Source organism: Tursiops truncatus, chromosome 1, assembly GCF_011762595.2.
Source record: "Tursiops truncatus isolate mTurTru1 chromosome 1, mTurTru1.mat.Y, whole genome shotgun sequence".
In the NCBI taxonomy this organism is placed as follows: Eukaryota; Metazoa; Chordata; class Mammalia; order Artiodactyla; family Delphinidae; genus Tursiops; species Tursiops truncatus.
The window spans coordinates 108,267,670-108,285,548 of NC_047034.1; the positions used below are offsets into that span (position 1 = coordinate 108,267,670).

At 33.8% G+C, this 17,879-nt stretch overlaps 1 protein-coding gene across 6 annotated transcripts in view; it reads left to right on the forward strand.

Moving 5' to 3' along the window:
- Window positions 1-17,311, forward strand: part of ODF2L (outer dense fiber of sperm tails 2 like) — a 37,264-nt gene extending 19,953 nt beyond the window's left edge. For 4 of the 6 annotated variants that reach the window (XM_073787776.1, XM_019920089.3, XM_019920090.3 and 1 more), the window contains exons 9-17: window positions 431-540; window positions 1,587-1,722; window positions 6,536-6,646; window positions 7,931-8,035; window positions 10,005-10,163; window positions 11,460-11,545; window positions 11,628-11,790; window positions 14,136-14,261; window positions 16,739-17,311. In XM_073787776.1, the coding sequence (XP_073643877.1) occupies window positions 431-540; window positions 1,587-1,722; window positions 6,536-6,646; window positions 7,931-8,035; window positions 10,005-10,163; window positions 11,460-11,545; window positions 11,628-11,790; window positions 14,136-14,261; window positions 16,739-16,867 (1,125 nt within the window). In that variant the 3' untranslated portion in view covers window positions 16,868-17,311. The remainder of the gene's footprint in view (window positions 1-430; window positions 541-1,586; window positions 1,723-6,535; window positions 6,647-7,930; window positions 8,036-10,004; window positions 10,164-11,459; window positions 11,546-11,627; window positions 11,791-14,135; window positions 14,262-16,738) is intronic. The other 2 variants (XM_033863903.2, XM_033863907.2) reach the window with 2 other exon arrangements.
- Window positions 17,312-17,879: the final 568 nt, after the last annotated feature.

Sequence of the window (17,879 nt, forward strand, 5' to 3'; positions counted from 1 at the left end):
ACGGGTGACTATTACTCAGCCATAAAAAAAAATGAAGTTTTGCCATTTGCAACAACATGGATAGACTTGGAGGGTATTATGCTACATGAAATAAGTCCAACAGAGAAAGACAAATAAGAGTTCAGTAAATATAAAGGGAATTATCTTCAGTAATTATGAAACATTTTTTGAAAATAGTTCCATCAACATCCTTAATATGTTAAGTTGGAACTGCCACTATGTGCATATAAAGTAATAGTATTATCAAGTCATTATTAAAATTTACTTTAAAGTTTTCCTGTGTTCAGATTTGTACACTGAAATTTTCTGTAACAAAAGTTCCATACTTTATAGGATGAGTGTTTCCTTGTTTATAATGTATTTATTTTTAGGACCCTGGACAAAACCAGTGTTATGAAATTACAAGATGAGTACTTTATGTATGTTTTAGGAGGCCAAGTTGTCTGAAATAGTTTCAGCTTCCAACGTCTGGAAAAGTCATTATGAGAAAATTGCAATAGAAAAAACTGAATTGGAAGTTCAGATCGAAACAATGAAAAAGTAAGAAAAAAAATTTAGAGCCTTTTTACTGTTTCATAAGAAGTGTTTTCTGTTCTTTCCAACTTGAGTAATTTGTATTTTGGTTCTTATGGATTACATGTGGTAAAGCTGTTTTCTATATGATTGGCTATTTTTGCCATTTATAATTAATAAACTTTTCTTAGTCTACTTTAAAAATACAATAAATATGATTACCCATTAAAACTGCATTGGTGTTCACAAATTATTGTTCCTTAAAGTGTCTTACATGCATAACAAAGAAAAATAAAAATGCACATATTTTATAAATATATGTATTTACATATATTTATATATATTTATATATGTAGTATAATATATTTTTTATATATAAGCAGATTTTTTAAAATGTTTTTAACAGCAACATCAGCAACGACAGCAAGTTTTTAAATTATTTTATTTTATTTTTTTGGTTGCACCGGGTCTTAGTTGTGGTGGGTGGGCCTTTTAGTTGCAGCATGCACGTGGGATCTAGTTCCCTGACCAGGGATCGACCCCGGGCCCCCTGCATTGGGAGCATGGAGTCTTAACCACTGTGCCACCAGGGAAGTAAAAATACATATATTCTATACTTTGTAATTTATTATTAAGCTAACAATAAATAACTATATATTTGTTTTTGAATGTTTTACTTTCTGTATATTTTCTTCAGTTTTATCATTGAAAACTAGTGTATATGATTTGCTTCTAAAGATTATTTATTGCCTCACTTGATCCTTTTATTTAACCTTTTCCCTGAAATTGTGTGTATGTGTGTGCACATGTATGAATGATAGAAAGACAGACCTACCTGTGGATCATAGTTTAGATGTTCTACTGACTAGCGAAGAGAATGTTGTGTAATTTTTCATTGGCGTCATCAATGGGTAATTATTTCTATTCAGTTACTCAGTAGTAGTAACCTTATATATAGATTACGGCTTCCTATTTCCTTTGCTGTATGAGTTCTAGTAACTTTTGAAACTACCCTACAAAAATAATTTCAGAAACACACTGTTTGAATGAAAATTTCTATGACTTTTATAAAGGCAAATTATTCATCTTTTGGAAGACCTGAAGAAAATGGAAGACCGTGGAAAAAATTCATGCGAAGAAATTCTTAGAAAACTTCACTCAATTGAATATGAAAATGAAACTCTGAATCTTGAGAATACAAAATTAAAGGTACTATGTGTATGTGTTTATGTATATATGTATAGTATAATGACAACTTAGTCTACTTAGTAGAAGTAACTTGAAATAACAGCAGGTTTAGAGTAGTGCTCTTGTATCATTTTTTTCCTTTATGTTTCTCAAGAGTTTTAGAATATCATTATAATAAGTAACTTCTAAAACTATATCTATATATCTGTATGTACACATATAGGCACACATACTTATATAGAGATATTTAGATGTTTATAGTTGTATATACAAATACATGTAAAGGTTGTTTTCAGCAGTACTAAGATTTATGAAGTTGAATACTGTCTCTTTGTCTCAACCTAAAAAAGTTTATTTACTCTCCAATTTAGCAGTTAGGTGAATCATCCAAAATTACATTAACTTTAATGCATAAGATTATTTCTAGGTGTCACGGTTACAATAGGATATAGCCTCAGGCGTGGTCCGTTTGAAACCAGAAAGTATGTTCTTGGCTGCTTCATAACCGGAAAGAATTTTCCAACTTAGTCAAATCCAAGGGATGATTGGTTTTTATGTGTACCCAGAGTAAAGATGGGGAAGAAGCTTTTATACATTCTGAGGAAAAGGGTGTTTGAGTTCCTAGTCATAGATACATGTAACCTGATGAGACTTGACTAAAGATGATGGCATCATTTTCAGTTCCTTAATACTGTTTTTGGAGGACAGTAAACAGAAGACAGAAAAGAATCTGTTTAATGGAAAAGAAGGCCAGAATTGGCAGTTCAAAACCAGTATGGCATCGGAGAACCTAGCTACTTTTTAGCTCTCTACTCTGCCATTCAAATGGCTGATGGGGCTCCATCCATTATAGCCAAGATTCAAATAACAGGATGGAGGGAAACAAAAGAAGAATTATCTCCCCCTTTTTCCCCATCTTCTCCTCTTTAGAGAGACTTCCTGAAAGTTCCATACCAGTCGACTCTTCTCCTTATTTAGGTATATGACCCCACCTAGTTACAGGGGAGACTAGAGAATGTAGCCTTCTAGTTATCCTGAACTCTAGCCAAATACGAATACTTCTTATTTCCTGCAACTTGTTTATGTTTTCCTCTATTCCTGTAGTTTTACTGTTCTTACAGTTTGGAATGCGTTTTCTCTCAGTATATAAATCCTGCCTTTCCTTTAAAGTTCAGTTTAAATGCTGCTTCCTCCCAAAGTCTTCTCAATTAGGATGAATCTTTCCTCATAAACTCCCATCTTTGTATGCACAGGATAATCAGGGGAGGTGTGACATATAGTTAGCTCTTACTCAATATTTATTGAATTAATTCTTTAAACATTTTATTCTAGAAGAGGAAGCAATTTTATTTATTATGTTTATTTTCTTAATTTCCTTGATATCCTTCAGAGAGGGGATTAGAAGGATATTTCATTAATTTTAAGTCTGGTTTTTAATTACATGGTAATGGAATTAATTTTAAATTACATATAAAAATCACTGAGTTAAAGCTTATATATTATATTCTATAAATAATTCAAAAACATGTATTTTTAACTCTCTGAATTTTGTTTAAGGAAAAACATCTAGGTATATTTGGCATATGTTATGCACAATGTAAAATTGTCTAGATGTTGTATTTTGTTACTTTCAATTATTTTAGAATAATTTTAGATTTTAGTTTCAAATGAAGAAGATACTAGCTGATACTGTTTCTAGGACCCCAGTGACCTCCTCTATTAAAAACAACAAAAGTTATTTGGAAGGTTACAAAGTTCTATTTGTTCATTATAGAAAGTTTGAAAAACAGAAAAGCACAAAAGGAAAATTTTAAAAATCACCTATAATCTCACAACTGAAAAATAAGTAAAGTTACTCTTTTAGCATATATATATAATTTGGGGATTGTGAACTACTTCCAGTTTTGGGTTGGTTTTTTTTTTTGCTATTATAATATAAATAAAAATGTGGATACGTTTAGTCTTTTTGCATATATATTTTCTTAGGATAAATTTCTGCAAGTGGAATCATATGGTCAAAAGGAAGACCCATTCTTAATGTTAGTTTTATATATTTCCAGGTCACCCATCGTAAATGGGTCCCTATACTTTTTCCAGTACTAGGCAATTTTAAAACAAATCTCTCCAAATTTGATAAGTGATCTTATCTAGTTTTGGGGATTTAAATACCATCTATATCCTGGGGGCTCTCAAATTTATATCTCTAGCCTAGACCTTGCCTCTGAATTCCAGACATGTATTCTACTGCTTACTTGAAATCTCCACCTGGATATTTCATAGGTGTCTCAAAGTTATCATGTCCAAAATAGAGTTCCTATATTCCCCAATACGGTTCATCCTACAGTTTTCCTTGTCTCAGTTAATGGCAGTCATCCTTTCTGTTACTTGACTCCTTTCTCTCACACCTGCTTCCAGTTTGTCAGCAGATCTACTTCAAATATATCCAGAATTTGACCACTTCTCACCAGCATCACTGTCATCCTGGTTCAAGCCACCATCATGTCTCATTGTTATAGTGACTGCCTACCTCTTCTCTTTGCTTCTGCCCTTGCCCCTGCCCCTGCAGTCAGCATTCAGTGTAGCAGTAAAGTAGTTCCTATAAAAATGTAAGTCAGACCATGTCACTGCTCTGCTCAAAACCCTTCAGTGATACCTTGATTAATAGAGTAAATATCTACAAGGCATTACACTATCTGGCTTTCCATTACCTCTCTGACCTCATATCCTTCCACGCTTCCCTTTGTTTTCTTGCTTTCTGCCACATTGGCCTTCTTGCTTTTTCCCCTAACTGGCCAGGCTTTCTCCCACCATTGCCTTTCTCTACAGGAATCCTCTTCCCTCAAAGAGCCATACTTCCTTTTGGTGTTTACTCCCAAGTCCCTTTCTCAGGAGGCCTCCCTGGCCCATTCCCAACTTGTCCTTACTGTCTTACTTTTGTGTATGATATATTTTACTTCTTGTTTTTTGTCTATATACCCCTTATTTGTGTCTATCTATACATGGAGTACATTAAGCTCACAATGGAAGGGATTTTTGCTTCTTATGTTCACTACTAGAAGACTATCCATTGCCTAGAGCATTTTTTAATAACTAGTAAGTATAATTTTTCATGTATTTGTTGATCATTTACATTTCTGCCTTTTGGAATTACCTACTCATTATCTTTTGCATGTCTTTTTTCCTAATTATTATATAAGACCTCTCTCTGTATTAATCTTTTGTCATAATCTTTTACTTTTTTCACATTTTGTTAGGCTCTTTAGTTTCTTGAGGGGCTATGAAATTTTGGAGATATATGTACATGTACATATGCATGTATATATATGCATGTGTGTGTTTGTATGTGTGTGTGTGTGTATATCTTTTTTTCCTTTTCGGCTTCTGCTGGGAGTCTCACATTTCTGCACATCTGATTGCCTGTGATCCAGATACAGACTGTCTTTTCAAGGATGTTTGTATAGTGGACATCCTTGGAAGATAACAATGTTTCCTTCTACCAAAAGGCATGCTTACTACGTGTTATGAGAGATTTGGGTTCCCTAAACTCAGAGTTGCTTCTGTATACAACCCACTGCATGTACAGGTATCATCTGGCCCTCTTGGTGTTGCTCTGCGGGAAGTGGGGCTTTGGAAACGAACACAGATGCTAATATCTGGCTACTGCTATTGCTTTGAGTAATAAAGAAATTAAGACTCTGACCCAGGAGTCTTGTGTCTTCTGCTAGCATGCATGAAACTGTGCTAGGCTAACTGGTAAACTTGGAGGATAAAATCTCAGACTCTTACAGTTCATGATATCATCTTTTGATTTTATGCTTAGTTAGGTTTTTGCTATCCTAAAATCAAATCAAATTTTACCTGAATCTTCTGTGAAAAACTTTAAGCTTAACTTTTAAATATTTAATACATTAAAATAAATATATAATTGTTTAATATAAAAATCATGTTTGCTGAAGGCAAATAGTCAAATCTGCTTTTTTCCTAATAAATGGTTGTCTTATTACCATTATATAGTGATCCATATTTTCCCCATTTATTCAAAAATCCAACCTTTGTCATACACTAAATATAATCTTAGTGTATTTTTCTTTTTCTATTCCATAGACCTCTATATTATTATGTTAGTGTCTTAATAATTTTAGTTCTTTATACATTTTAATATCTAATAAGTACTGAGATTCTCTAGTACCTTTTAAAATTTTTATTAGTCTCTTTATTTTTCCATATGAATTTTAAATTAATTTTGTCATATTCCTCTTCCCCTCAACTGTTATACTTTTGGTTGTAATTACAGTAAAGTTTTATTGATTTGGAAAAAACTGATATGTCAAGAGTATTGAGTCCTCCCTTCCAGGAACATGGTCTTTCTATTTTCCAAGTCTTTTTCATCAGTAAATTTTTAAAGTCTAAAAATAGGTCTTGGGGCTTCCCTGGTGGCGCAGTGGTTGAGAGTCTGCCTGCCGATGCAGGGGACACGGGTTCGTGCCCCGGTCCGGGAAGATCCCACATGCCGTGGAGCGGCTGGGCCCGTGAGCCATGGCCGCTGAGCCTGCGCGTCTGGAGCCTATGCTCCGCAATGGGAGAGGCCACAACAGTGAGAGGCCCACGTACTGCAAAAAAAAAAAAAAAAAGGTCTTGAATAAGTCTTATTAAGGTTGCTCATAAATATTACTAACTTCCTGAAATTCCTAATTTTAGATGGTAATTATATGCAATCAGAAATAATTATTTTATTAGCTTCGTTGATAAATGAGTTATGTTTTTTAATGCTATAGCACTGGAGTACAAATGAATTCTAATGATTTATAAAATCTATTTATATATTCCTTAATAGACTACACTAGCTGCTTTGAAGGACGAGATTGCCTCTGTTGAAAATGAGCTCTTAGAATTGCAAGAAGTAGAAAAACAACAGAAAGCTCTTATTGAAGTTTATAAAGCTCAGGTGATCATTGCATTTATTTTAATGTTTGTTAAATTTGGTAGATAATTTAAAACACTGCATTTGTTTATGATGTAAAAAAGCAGAACTGAAGAAAGGTGGAGTTATTATTTGTGATAAAATATGATATATCCCAAATATTTCTTAAGGTCCCAAATACTTTTATAAAATGATGATTCTGCTGATTCCTGATTTAAATATCCTGTGTTTATATTGGTTATTCCTAAAAGTAGATCTAAAATTAATTACATAGGTGTAATGTGAACCTATAATAATCCTATTAGTTAATTTTGGTTATGTTTGTCGTCTTGTATTTTTAATGGTATTGATTTAGAATAATGACTCCCTTCAAGGGTCATTAAAGCACAATATTTCCTCTTTCCAAATAAATAAAGTATAATTCAGATTTACTCACATGAAAGACCTGGAAGAGAACAGATGACAATATGTATGGAATAGAGAGTGTGTTAATTGGTAATTTATAGAAAAGCTTAAGTATTAGAAAGTTTAAGAAAAACTTCATTTGAAGGATGGGACTTATGTAGGTCCTTGAGTGGGTAACAAACTGTCAATAAAGAGCTTGATTTTCTTGGAAGAGAGTGTTTGAATTGAAGAATAATGAACTAAAGGTTAAAACTTAAGGAGGGGCATAATGTAGGTAAGTAGGAAGCGCTCCATCCCAATGGTTTAGATAGAAAATTGGAGTTGAGACATCCAGTTAGAATATTGCCGTCATCCCAGCTGGAGGTAAGAATGGAGGCTGTGATGGACTGTGCAGTGCGTTACTGGGAATGTCATCTGGGTCTTCCAGCTGGTTGTTCTGGTTTAATCCCCCATCAAGAATACTGTAGATGAGTTACCATATTCTTGACTCTGGGCCTTGTATAAAGTGCTCAGATATTTTTTGAGCAGATTTTGATTCGGAGTGTGAAATAATTGGTTTGGGAGCTAGTTTGGACCAGAGACTGATTCTTTAAAGTGACGTGGGCCTGCAAATGAGGATCTCTCTCTAATATTCAGAGCTCAGGTGAAGATTCTAGAAGTATTGATGGGAAAAGACAGGTAAATCATAAAAGGATTGTGGATTAGAGTAGAGCACTGAGTGATTCCTGTATTTAAAGAAGGAATAACATTAGATAAACATACTGAGAGTATTAATAGGAAAATGATAATGGGTTTAAAATTGAAATTTTAAAATTTAAATTCAATTTTTTAGCTTTTTATTTCATACAGGGGTCCTAATAATAAAATAATGCATCTTACTTTAATAATATATTTTATTTTCAGATACAGAAGTTGCAGGAAGCAGCTGAAATGGTGGAAAGCAGATGTGAAAGTTTGCTACAAGAGAATAACCTAATAACAAAAAACAAAAATAAAAAATTAAAGAAGGTAAGTTTGACATTTTAAACAATAAAATAATGTTTTATGTATGTTTTGTACTTTATATAAATTCTTTAATTTTGGTCATTTTCTTTAGTTTAGACCTAGAAATTATCTGTTCTCGATTTCTGTGGCAGTTTGTTTTCTAAGGACATGACGTTTCGTCCAGGCTTGAAATGTTTGTTTGTGTGAATATTTTTTTTTACTTTTTCCAAAATATTTGGGAAATAACATAAATGTATAATTTTTCTGATACAAGAGCAGACTTAAGTAGCAGAAAAAATGGTTATTTGTCCCTGAGCTTCATGCAAAGTTGAATACCTTTCATTTTTAATCTTACCTTTTTATTCTGGTAGTAAATCTTTTGTGTACAAAAGCAAAGTAAATATTCTCTGCTAAATGCTTTTATGGAAGAAAAATAACATTAAAAAACCCAACATCATTTACTTTTTTTTCACCCTATTGCCAAAGAATGAGGGGAAGTTCAGTGTTGGCAAGTTATGATGTTTTTGTGAATATTTTTAAGTTTTTAAATGAAACTGCATCCCTTTTTGGGTCTTTTCACGTTGTTTTGGTAAGGAAGCAGCAAAAGTTGTAGGACGCTGACTCCCCTGACTCCCGGCTGGGGACATCATGGGATGTTACTGGTCAGTTCCAACTGAGTGTAATAAAGTGACTGTCTCTGGGTCGTCCCCACATCTTGGAATTGAGAAGTCTGAGTGAGGCACCAATGTGAAGAAGAAAGAGGTCAGCCAGAGCAGACATTCTGCTGGTTAAAAGAGATAAAGGTAGCCTATCAAATGTGCAACTTACTACTTAGAATTATCAATACTTTTCACCTATTTTTAGCAGAGCAGAGAAGAAATCATTTCATACCTCTTGATCAGTTTTTCTCATGAGACATACCAATGCAAATATCTCCTCTTTTGTAGGCAGCACTCTAAATAAATGTCTATTTAAAAAGCCTATTCAAAAGGCCAATGGGGCAGGAGCCTGTGATTTTCAAATACTGTGAGGTCACAATGTTTTCTTACTGGTATTAAACCAGACAAGCCATTATTATTTGTTTTTCTAATGAAATGCATCCTTTTTCTTTCCTACTGTTTTAAGTCTCCTGGTTTTCTCATGGGCTCTTAGATGTTTGGGGACCCAGAGGTAGGCTTTGTTCTACTTTTATCTTTTGTGATCAAGAATGCCAGATGTTGCACAGCAGCTCTGTGTGTTTCCGGTCTCAGGGAAAGAGTCTAGCTCTTGTTTTCCCTCCCTATGAACATCCTAAATGCCCTATGTCTTGTTATTTTTTCTTAACTAGCAGTACAAGCATTTTTTTAGGGCTGCTTCTTGTCACATCTCCACAAAAGTGCCACAGTGAAGAATTGCAGCAGCCAAAGAGATTAATATAGATACAGTTAGATTTGTTCTTAGTAACATATAACATTAATGATCAAATTATAATCTACTGAGTACTGATGATATTAGCTATTTTGAATTTATATACAGTAAACCTACTGATTTGGACTAAGCTGAGCACGGCAAGGCTGCTCTAATTGAAATATCTGAGTTACCAGATCGAATGACAGAGAGTCTAAAGTTACTTTAGCCTGATGGCTGGACAGCAGAAAACTACCATACCAGCTTTCTTAGTAATATCTATACTTGAATATAAATGACAGAATTCAAAAAAGTTTACTTTCCTAAGTAATTTAAACAATCTCCCTGCAAGCTAATATTACCATAGTCGTTTATTCAGCAAACTTTTTGGAAACTAATTGAAGTCCAGCCCACTTTTGAGTCATACATTCTTATTTAGCAGAGGCTAACTTAAAGTTTATTCTTATTTATTTGGTTAAATCTTTTTTAAAAAACTATTATACCTAAAACATTTACTATATTGCAAGCATATCTAGTATTTAAGATAGTAGAAACGTTAATGCTGAATGTGTGATCTTGCACTTATTTCCCTAATGCTACAACTCAGGTGAGAGGCCAGATGGAGTCTCATCTGAAGGAGTTAGAGCACGACCGCGATTCCTTGACGGCAGCAGAACAGAGGCTTCACGAGTGTCAGGAGAGCCTGCAGCACCACAAGGGGAAATGTGCAGACCAAGCACACGCCATTAGGGAGCTTCAGGGCCAGGTGTCCAGCCATCATTTTGATTTTTGCTAGATGTGTTAAATGCTTTGGAATAATTTCACCAGTTGAGGGCACTCATGTCAGGGGGTGATTATTTTACTCTCATCTAAATAAGTTGATAAAAGGTCAGTTTCATGCACATACTATATTATTTTCAAGGTATTTTTTAAAATATTGGTAATTAAATTTGCTGATTTAGTTTATTCATACAAATCTGTATTTAGACATTTGAGGACATAGTAATAGCATGAGTGAAGGAACAAAGCTATGTTTACATGTATATTTTTTGATGTTAGGATAAGGTAAATTATTGTAATTTACCTTACAAAAACTAGAATTTATTTCAATTAGAATTATGTACCAAGTTTATTTGTATTATTCTCAATTATTTTTTTCAACATATACTTTTTTTACTCCATCAGAAGAGAGATCGTGGGTGCCATACAGCCATCTCTTAACTCAGTGCCTAGCACATAGTAAACAATAAATATTTTTTTAATTATTTTTCAAAGAAGCTTGTTCAAAGGTGGTGGCAAGTCTTTTTCTTTATCTGCAGAATAATTTTAGGAAGGATTCCCTATCTTTCAAATGTAATCTGGATTTAATATTGAAATGCATCCTCATTTTAAAAACAGGCAAACAAAACTTTGCTGAGTTTAAGTTCCTGAAAAGAGATCTTTCTAGGAAAATGTCAGATCACATAGATAACCTAAATTACTAATTGAAATTATGAGAAAAATTCTATTTTTATTTTTCAAAACATCTTAAACTATTTAAATATAGCTTTTGAAGCAATGGGAAGAATATTCTGTCTTGGCATGGGCAGGTGTGTCTTTGGTTGATTTGCTTATCTATTTTATTTTGCTTCTCACAAATACGGTTTTTACTCAGAGTTACAACTTCACAGATATTCAATTATCAATCACTATCTGTAAGTGAAACAGAAAACTGTAAGAGTAACCCTAAGTATCCAACAATAGGAGATTACTGTTTAAAATCTTCACATTTACTTAATAAATGTTCTTTTTCAATAAAACATTACTCAGAATGTTTTAATTGCCATCTTTCAGTAAACTTTTTCGTAGATTTTCCGTGAGGCAACGTAGTTTTTTTTTAATTAACCAGGAATTTAAGAACTTGTATTTTAACAATGTAATATTTCTTGGTGTCTCTCTGTATAGGAGTAATAATAATATTTATACCTTCTTCTTTTTTATAATTGTTCTAATGATAAACTATATAGATTTCTTTGGAAGTTGATTATAAAGAAAATAACCAAGAAAACTTTTTCTCCTTTAGGTTGATGAAAATCATGATCTTCTGACAAAGCTTTCTCTGGAAGAGGAAAATTATCTTATTCAGTTGAAATGTGAAAACCTTAAACAGTAAGTATTAAATTGACTTAAAATTGGTGTTACCTTTTTTTCTACACAGTATAATTTTAAAATATATGTCTTCTGTAAAAAGAAAATTAGAACAGATGGATGCAGAAAATAAAGAGCTTGAAAAGAAGCTGGCAAACCAAGAAGGATGTCTTAAGCATACCAATCTTGAGTTTAAAGAGAAATCTGCAGAATATAGAGCATTGGCCAGACAGCTGGAAGCTGCTGTAGAAGAAGGAAGACAAAAGGTACAGATGGCCTTTATTCAGAAACTTTTTAATTAGTTTACCAAAGAGTCATCTTTTGAAACAGACAATATCTCATCTTGCCAAACCTACAGTTATTGTTTTTATCCTGATGACAGGGTGAAGGGAGCAATTACATTTTTGTTTTTTACCTGCTTTTCCCTTTTGGAGCTAAACAGATAGATTACTGGTCCAGAGTTACTTCACTAAATAAATGATGATGTGGCAGGGTAAAGGGCAGAGATGGAAAACACTTTAAAGAAGTCCCCCCTCTTTTTTTTTTTAATGAAACCACAGCAAATATGCAAATTATTGAACCTTTTGGTTTTGATCAGGATTCAGTGAGCTATAAAGCTCAACTCCCTTTTCTTTTGGCAAATGTTGTTGTATAAATAAATACAGACAAGAATTAATTTCCAGTTAAATCCATCTGGATAGCATTTAATACATATCTCACTGTCTGTCAAGCATTCTGCTAGTGCTTATGATGCAAAGATGAATAAGACCTGGCCTCAGCTCTCAGGACACTCACAGTCCAGTAGGGAGATAACATGTGAACAAACAAATGTCATCCAGCAAGTAGGTGCTACAATGCAGGGAAGATACAAGGTACACCAAGGGAGTGTGGTTAGTTCAATCTGGAGAGGAGGAGAAAATGATTCAGGAAGATCTCAAAGAAGAGGTAAATTTATCAAGTGATTTGAAAATGTAATCTTGAAAGACACGAGGTGGGCTTTGGAATCCACAAGAAGTAGATTTGAATTCTGGCTCTGACACATTATACCTGACCCAGGGCAAGCTACTTTCTAAACTTTAGTTTTTTAATTGATAAAATGGGGATGATGAATTTCCTCATAGGACTGAATGATGCCAAAAGGAGATTGTCTATACCCTGATGACTCTCAGAAGTATATCTCCGCCCCAGACTTTTCTCTATCCTGACATCTAAATTCATATATTCTGCTACTTATTTGACATCTCCACTTAACATAGGCATCTCAAACTTAACATGTCCAGCACCAAATTTTGAATCTATCTGTCTAGACTCTCTTCCACCTATGGTCTTTCCCAAGCCTGTTAAAGGCAGTTCCACAAGGGTGAGATAACATCTGATATCCTTGAAATGTGGCTCTTAAATCGTAAGTGTCATATAGATATATTTTGATTTTTTTTTTAACTCCAGGAAAGCAATTTAAATTGACTTTGAAAGACACATCATTGAATGAAAGCTAAGTAGTAAAGTGTACTGCCAATGATAGACGTGTAATCCAGATTTCTCAGTTCCAACCTTTGGGAGGAAAATAAGAAGTGACTTTATCCTGGGTTCAGACTAAATGGACTTTGGAAATGCTAGGTGCTCTCAGATTCCTTCTCACAAGAGTTCAGTTCCCAGAGATGTGTCTGCCCTCTCCTTTCTTTCCTGCTACAATGGAATATGGGGTTGTCTTTAGTTCCTACCACATGAGGAGTGCCATCACTGCACTGTCACCATTGTCTACACTGCTGGACATTGTAAAGGACACAGATACTTGTCCTGAGGGCCCGTTCTCCCACAGCTTCAAATCCTGCTATCCTCACAATCACCCTTGGAATTTGTGCACAAGAAATCTTGGTAAATAACTTTATAATAACTTAGAACTTAGTCCATGGGAGTGAGATTAGAGGACAGTCCTTTCTACTAGCTCCTTGCTCCTGAACTAGTCCCTGCGTCCACTGTCATTCTTATGGATCCAACCCAGCATTCCTGCAGATAGGCTCCCAAGTATCTGAATCCTTGGATGAATGTAGCTAAGCTAGACTTTCTGCTAAAATAAGCCATCGGAGAAATATGAAAACTCAAATTCAGAACATTTTGGAAGTGAATGAATGAAAAACCAATCTCGTGTGTGTGTGTGTGTGTGTGTGTGTGTGTGTGTGTGTGTGGTGTAAATATCACCTACCCTGCCCCCAGTTCTGTCCATCCAAGTCTATAATCAGCGTTGGTTGTGGACTTTATATGTCCCACCACCACTCCAGACACCATGGTAAATATAAATACTGTAAAACATGGCAATTGGTCATAGAAATATAGTATTGGGGAAAACCTACCAACGTCACAGAGCAGTGCAAATACGTATACCTCTTCCACTTCAAGCTAATTTTTCAGGTACTTACACAGCAAAGAGGAGAATACATGCTTACACTATGCGCTTCTCAAGATAGAACATCTTTAAACACTTTCTAATTAAATTGTCTAATATCCAAATAATACCTGTTTGGAAAGAAGTGATACAGTATAACGATGTCAAGGCTTTAAATCATATTTTAAAGAAAGCACATTTAGTTTTTTCTTTTAATTAAAATTACAGGTTTCTGAAGAAATAGAGAAAATGTCATCTAGAGAAAGGGCTTTACAAATTAAAATATTAGATCTGGAAACTGAGCTTAGAAAGAAAAATGAAGAACAAAATCAACTTATTTGCAAAATGAACAGTGTAAGTATTAGTATGGCTTAATGTATTTTCATTAAAAATAAGTTAGCATTTAGCATTCTTACCTTGGAGTTTAGTTATAAACAATTAAAATACAAAGTGAGGGGAATCAAGGCTATTGCTTTACTGATAGTATTAAAAATAACAAATAATATAAATCATAAAAAATAAAAATGGGGGCTTCCCTGGTGGCGAAGTGGTTGAGAGTCTGCCTGCCAATGCAGGGGACACGGGTTCATGCCCCGGTCCGGGTAGATCCCACATGCCGCTGAGCAGCTGGGCCCGTCAGCCATGGCTGCTGAGCCTGCGCGTCCGGAGCCTGTGCTCCGCAACGGGAGAGGCCACAACGGTGAGGGACCCACGTACCGCAAAAAAAAAAAAAAAAAAAGTCAGCATTTGGGCAAAGAATTATTATCCTGCATCCTTGGTAGCATCTATTACATTTCCCCCGAAGTCTCATCAGGCCCTTTCCCTGCATATTACTTTTACATGACAAATGCTTAATGAAAGTTACAGATATCATTGACTTATTTTCTTTCTAATATGAGTTTTTCAGTTTTTAAGATAAACACTTATTATGAGTTAGATTTTGATATGTCTTAAATAATGCATATTATATTTTAGAAAGTTACAAGTTGGTGTTAAGTAAACATTTTATATCTGCATGTGAAGTGGATACTTTGGTCCACTCAGCCATGAGATGAGAATACCAAATTGGCTGTGTTTAATTAGTCTTATAATGTTTTTTCCTAACTATTCATGAAACAGTCAGATGGCATAACAAACTGTGAAAGCTGGCACTAGTTGGGACTGAATTACTTGAAAACTATCTACTTAACAGTGACACAGGAAATAATACTTTATTTTTTCCAGGAGCCAAACTCCATGAAAACTATTTTTTCATTCCCAAGCATCTAAATCATTGAAAACCTGAAAGGTTCAAAAGTTAAATGAGTTTTGACGTGCAATATTTTAATTTTATTGCCATCAAAAGTTCCATGGCAATTTAATCAGAACAAAACATTTCTTTAAATCTTTAATTTAGCACAGGCCTTCCCTTTATTTCAAAACTTTTTTTTTTAACTCACTGTCAGACTTTCTGTTGTAAAATATGTGTGACATTCTTTGTGTAATTGAAACTTCTGAAAAAATAAAATAAGTATTAAGATGAGGTGTGTTTGCTATAATATTCCCAGTACTTGGGAATATTAAAGCTGCTAAAATAGGTAGATTTAAGATCTGATGTTTTGCTAAACCTGATCATTTTTACAGTAGTAAGAAACTAGAATTCTAACCATAGATTTAGACATTGCTGAAAAATGGGTTTATGAGTTCTTTCCCTTCCAGAGGGCAGTTTAGTTGGCAATTCAGTATTTGTTTTGTATACAAGGCTTAGCTCCATCTGAACTGTAAGCACCCTGAGAGGCTGTCTCATAGTTAATTGTATGCTGGTGTCTTCTAGGGTGCCCTGCCCACAGTGGCAGGCCTCTACAGATTTTCTGCCCAGGTGCTCCGGGGGAGGGCGGAGTGCTTGCACAGACCCAAGGGTGACCCTCAGCAGCTTACCTCAGACCAAGAAGCCTGACATGTCTTTGGAGTCTTATATATTATACTAAAATCCATGTATATTTTGCTTTCTACCTTACAGTATGTGTGTTTGTATTAATATTTTTCCCTCCCAAGTTGTTGAGTAAAATCGATGTTCCTCAAAGATTCACTATATCCATTCTGTGACTTTGTGTAGCTCAGCCTAGCAAGTTGTTTCATACCACCCACCACACTTCCCCTGGGGGCATCGCTCAGTTTCACAAGGTATTGGGTGTCATTGAACACCTGATAGGAAGGATATAAAAGATTTTTCTTCTCAAGGTGCCTACATTTTAGTTGGAAGCTAGATGATATTTGCAGCCTGTCTATCTAAAGTATTTTCAGTGAACAGATCTCTTGGGAATTTATATGCAGCTGAATATTTTAAAAATACATTACATTTAAAATTTTTTCCTCAAAGAATACCTATGATATTGAGTTCATTTTATTTTTTAAAAGATTCTAAAAATAAAATATTCATATTATCAAAACTAGAATTCTATCAGTTTTTAAGATAGCAAAAGTCATTCTTTTAGGCAAAGAAAATGGCAAAAACTAGTATTAAAATATGTCATGTTAAATGTAATAGAAATTAATAGTTTTAAGTAAAATTCATTTGAGTTAATCATGTTAAATATGTAATAATTTGGGGCTAAGTGAAGGTGTATTACAACAAACTCTGTCACAGTAGAGATCAACCATGTATGTGCTTTATTCTAGATTTTAAAGAAAAGTGAGCTCTAAATTAATAATCAACACATCAGATGTTAGGATTCTTTCTTTAAAAAAATTAAAAACCATGTATTCAATTATTGTGTATAAAAATTTTATATTATGACTATCCTTTGATATGAATGTCATTATTAATTATCTTTATTTCTTTTTTTATTTAGAAAGCACAACATCAGGAAGTATGTTTGAAAGAAATACAGCATAGTCTTGAAAAGTCGGAGAATCAAAATGAGAGTATTAAGAATTATTTACAGTTTCTTAAAACTTCTTATGTAACAATGTTTGGATAAATTGTTGGATTTATTTTCTATAAGCAATAGGTTTTTACTATGAGTCTAAAAAGTAATTAGATAAAAATTAAATAAATATACTATCTGTTGCTATATTTTATGATTTATGGGTGGTACTATTAGGGTTTTTATGTAAAGATTTTTGAAACATAATTTATTATCCAGTTGAAACTTTAAAACAAGATACATGTTAGTATTCCTTTTTTGCTGGATAATCTTCACTTAGCTCTGGATTAATATCTATTTAATTTATTTTGGTTTTTGGAATATTTTACACACAGAAAAGAAGCCAGAATCATTCTTTGTAGCAACTATTCAAGTGAATTTGTAATAAACCTAGGCCAATTATGAGCCAAATACATGATTTTAAATAATGTATATAATTGTTTTACATTATGGTGCTGTATATTTATATATTAATATAATAAAGGAAAATATTCTGGATATTATTTTTAATAATGATATCATTGCATACTTTCTAAAGATACCAAAGGTCTCAGTGTACTTAATATTATTTCAAATATGCAGAGATGCCATTATAATTCCTGTGAGGTTTTAAATATAGAATTTTAAGTCATGGCTACTAAATGCCAACTGACGGTAACAGGTGAAAATATGTTGGCATGCATTGTTTCTTTATAAAGAATAGGCATTTAGGCTCTCCTACAAATTCATAGTCTCTTTTGTTCTTCATCTTATGTTAGTGATTGTCTGATATTATTAGTGTAGACATTCTGAAACCCCTGAGTTAAGTGAAAGATTAAAGGGGAATAGCTTGTCCCACCCCTACGCATGGCCAGCTCACATGGGATGATCAAAATAAACACTCTTAATCCCAGGAAGCTTTAGAATAAGGTGTTTGTTATTGGGATGACGTAGAAGAGCTACCAAGAACATGTTCTCTGTAATCTCCTAGCCTATGTGTCAAGGCAGGATACTCTAAAAGGGGACGGATGTAATTGACAAGGGATCAAGTAGTAGTGACTTCTCGCAGAGAAAGGCTTGAGAGCTG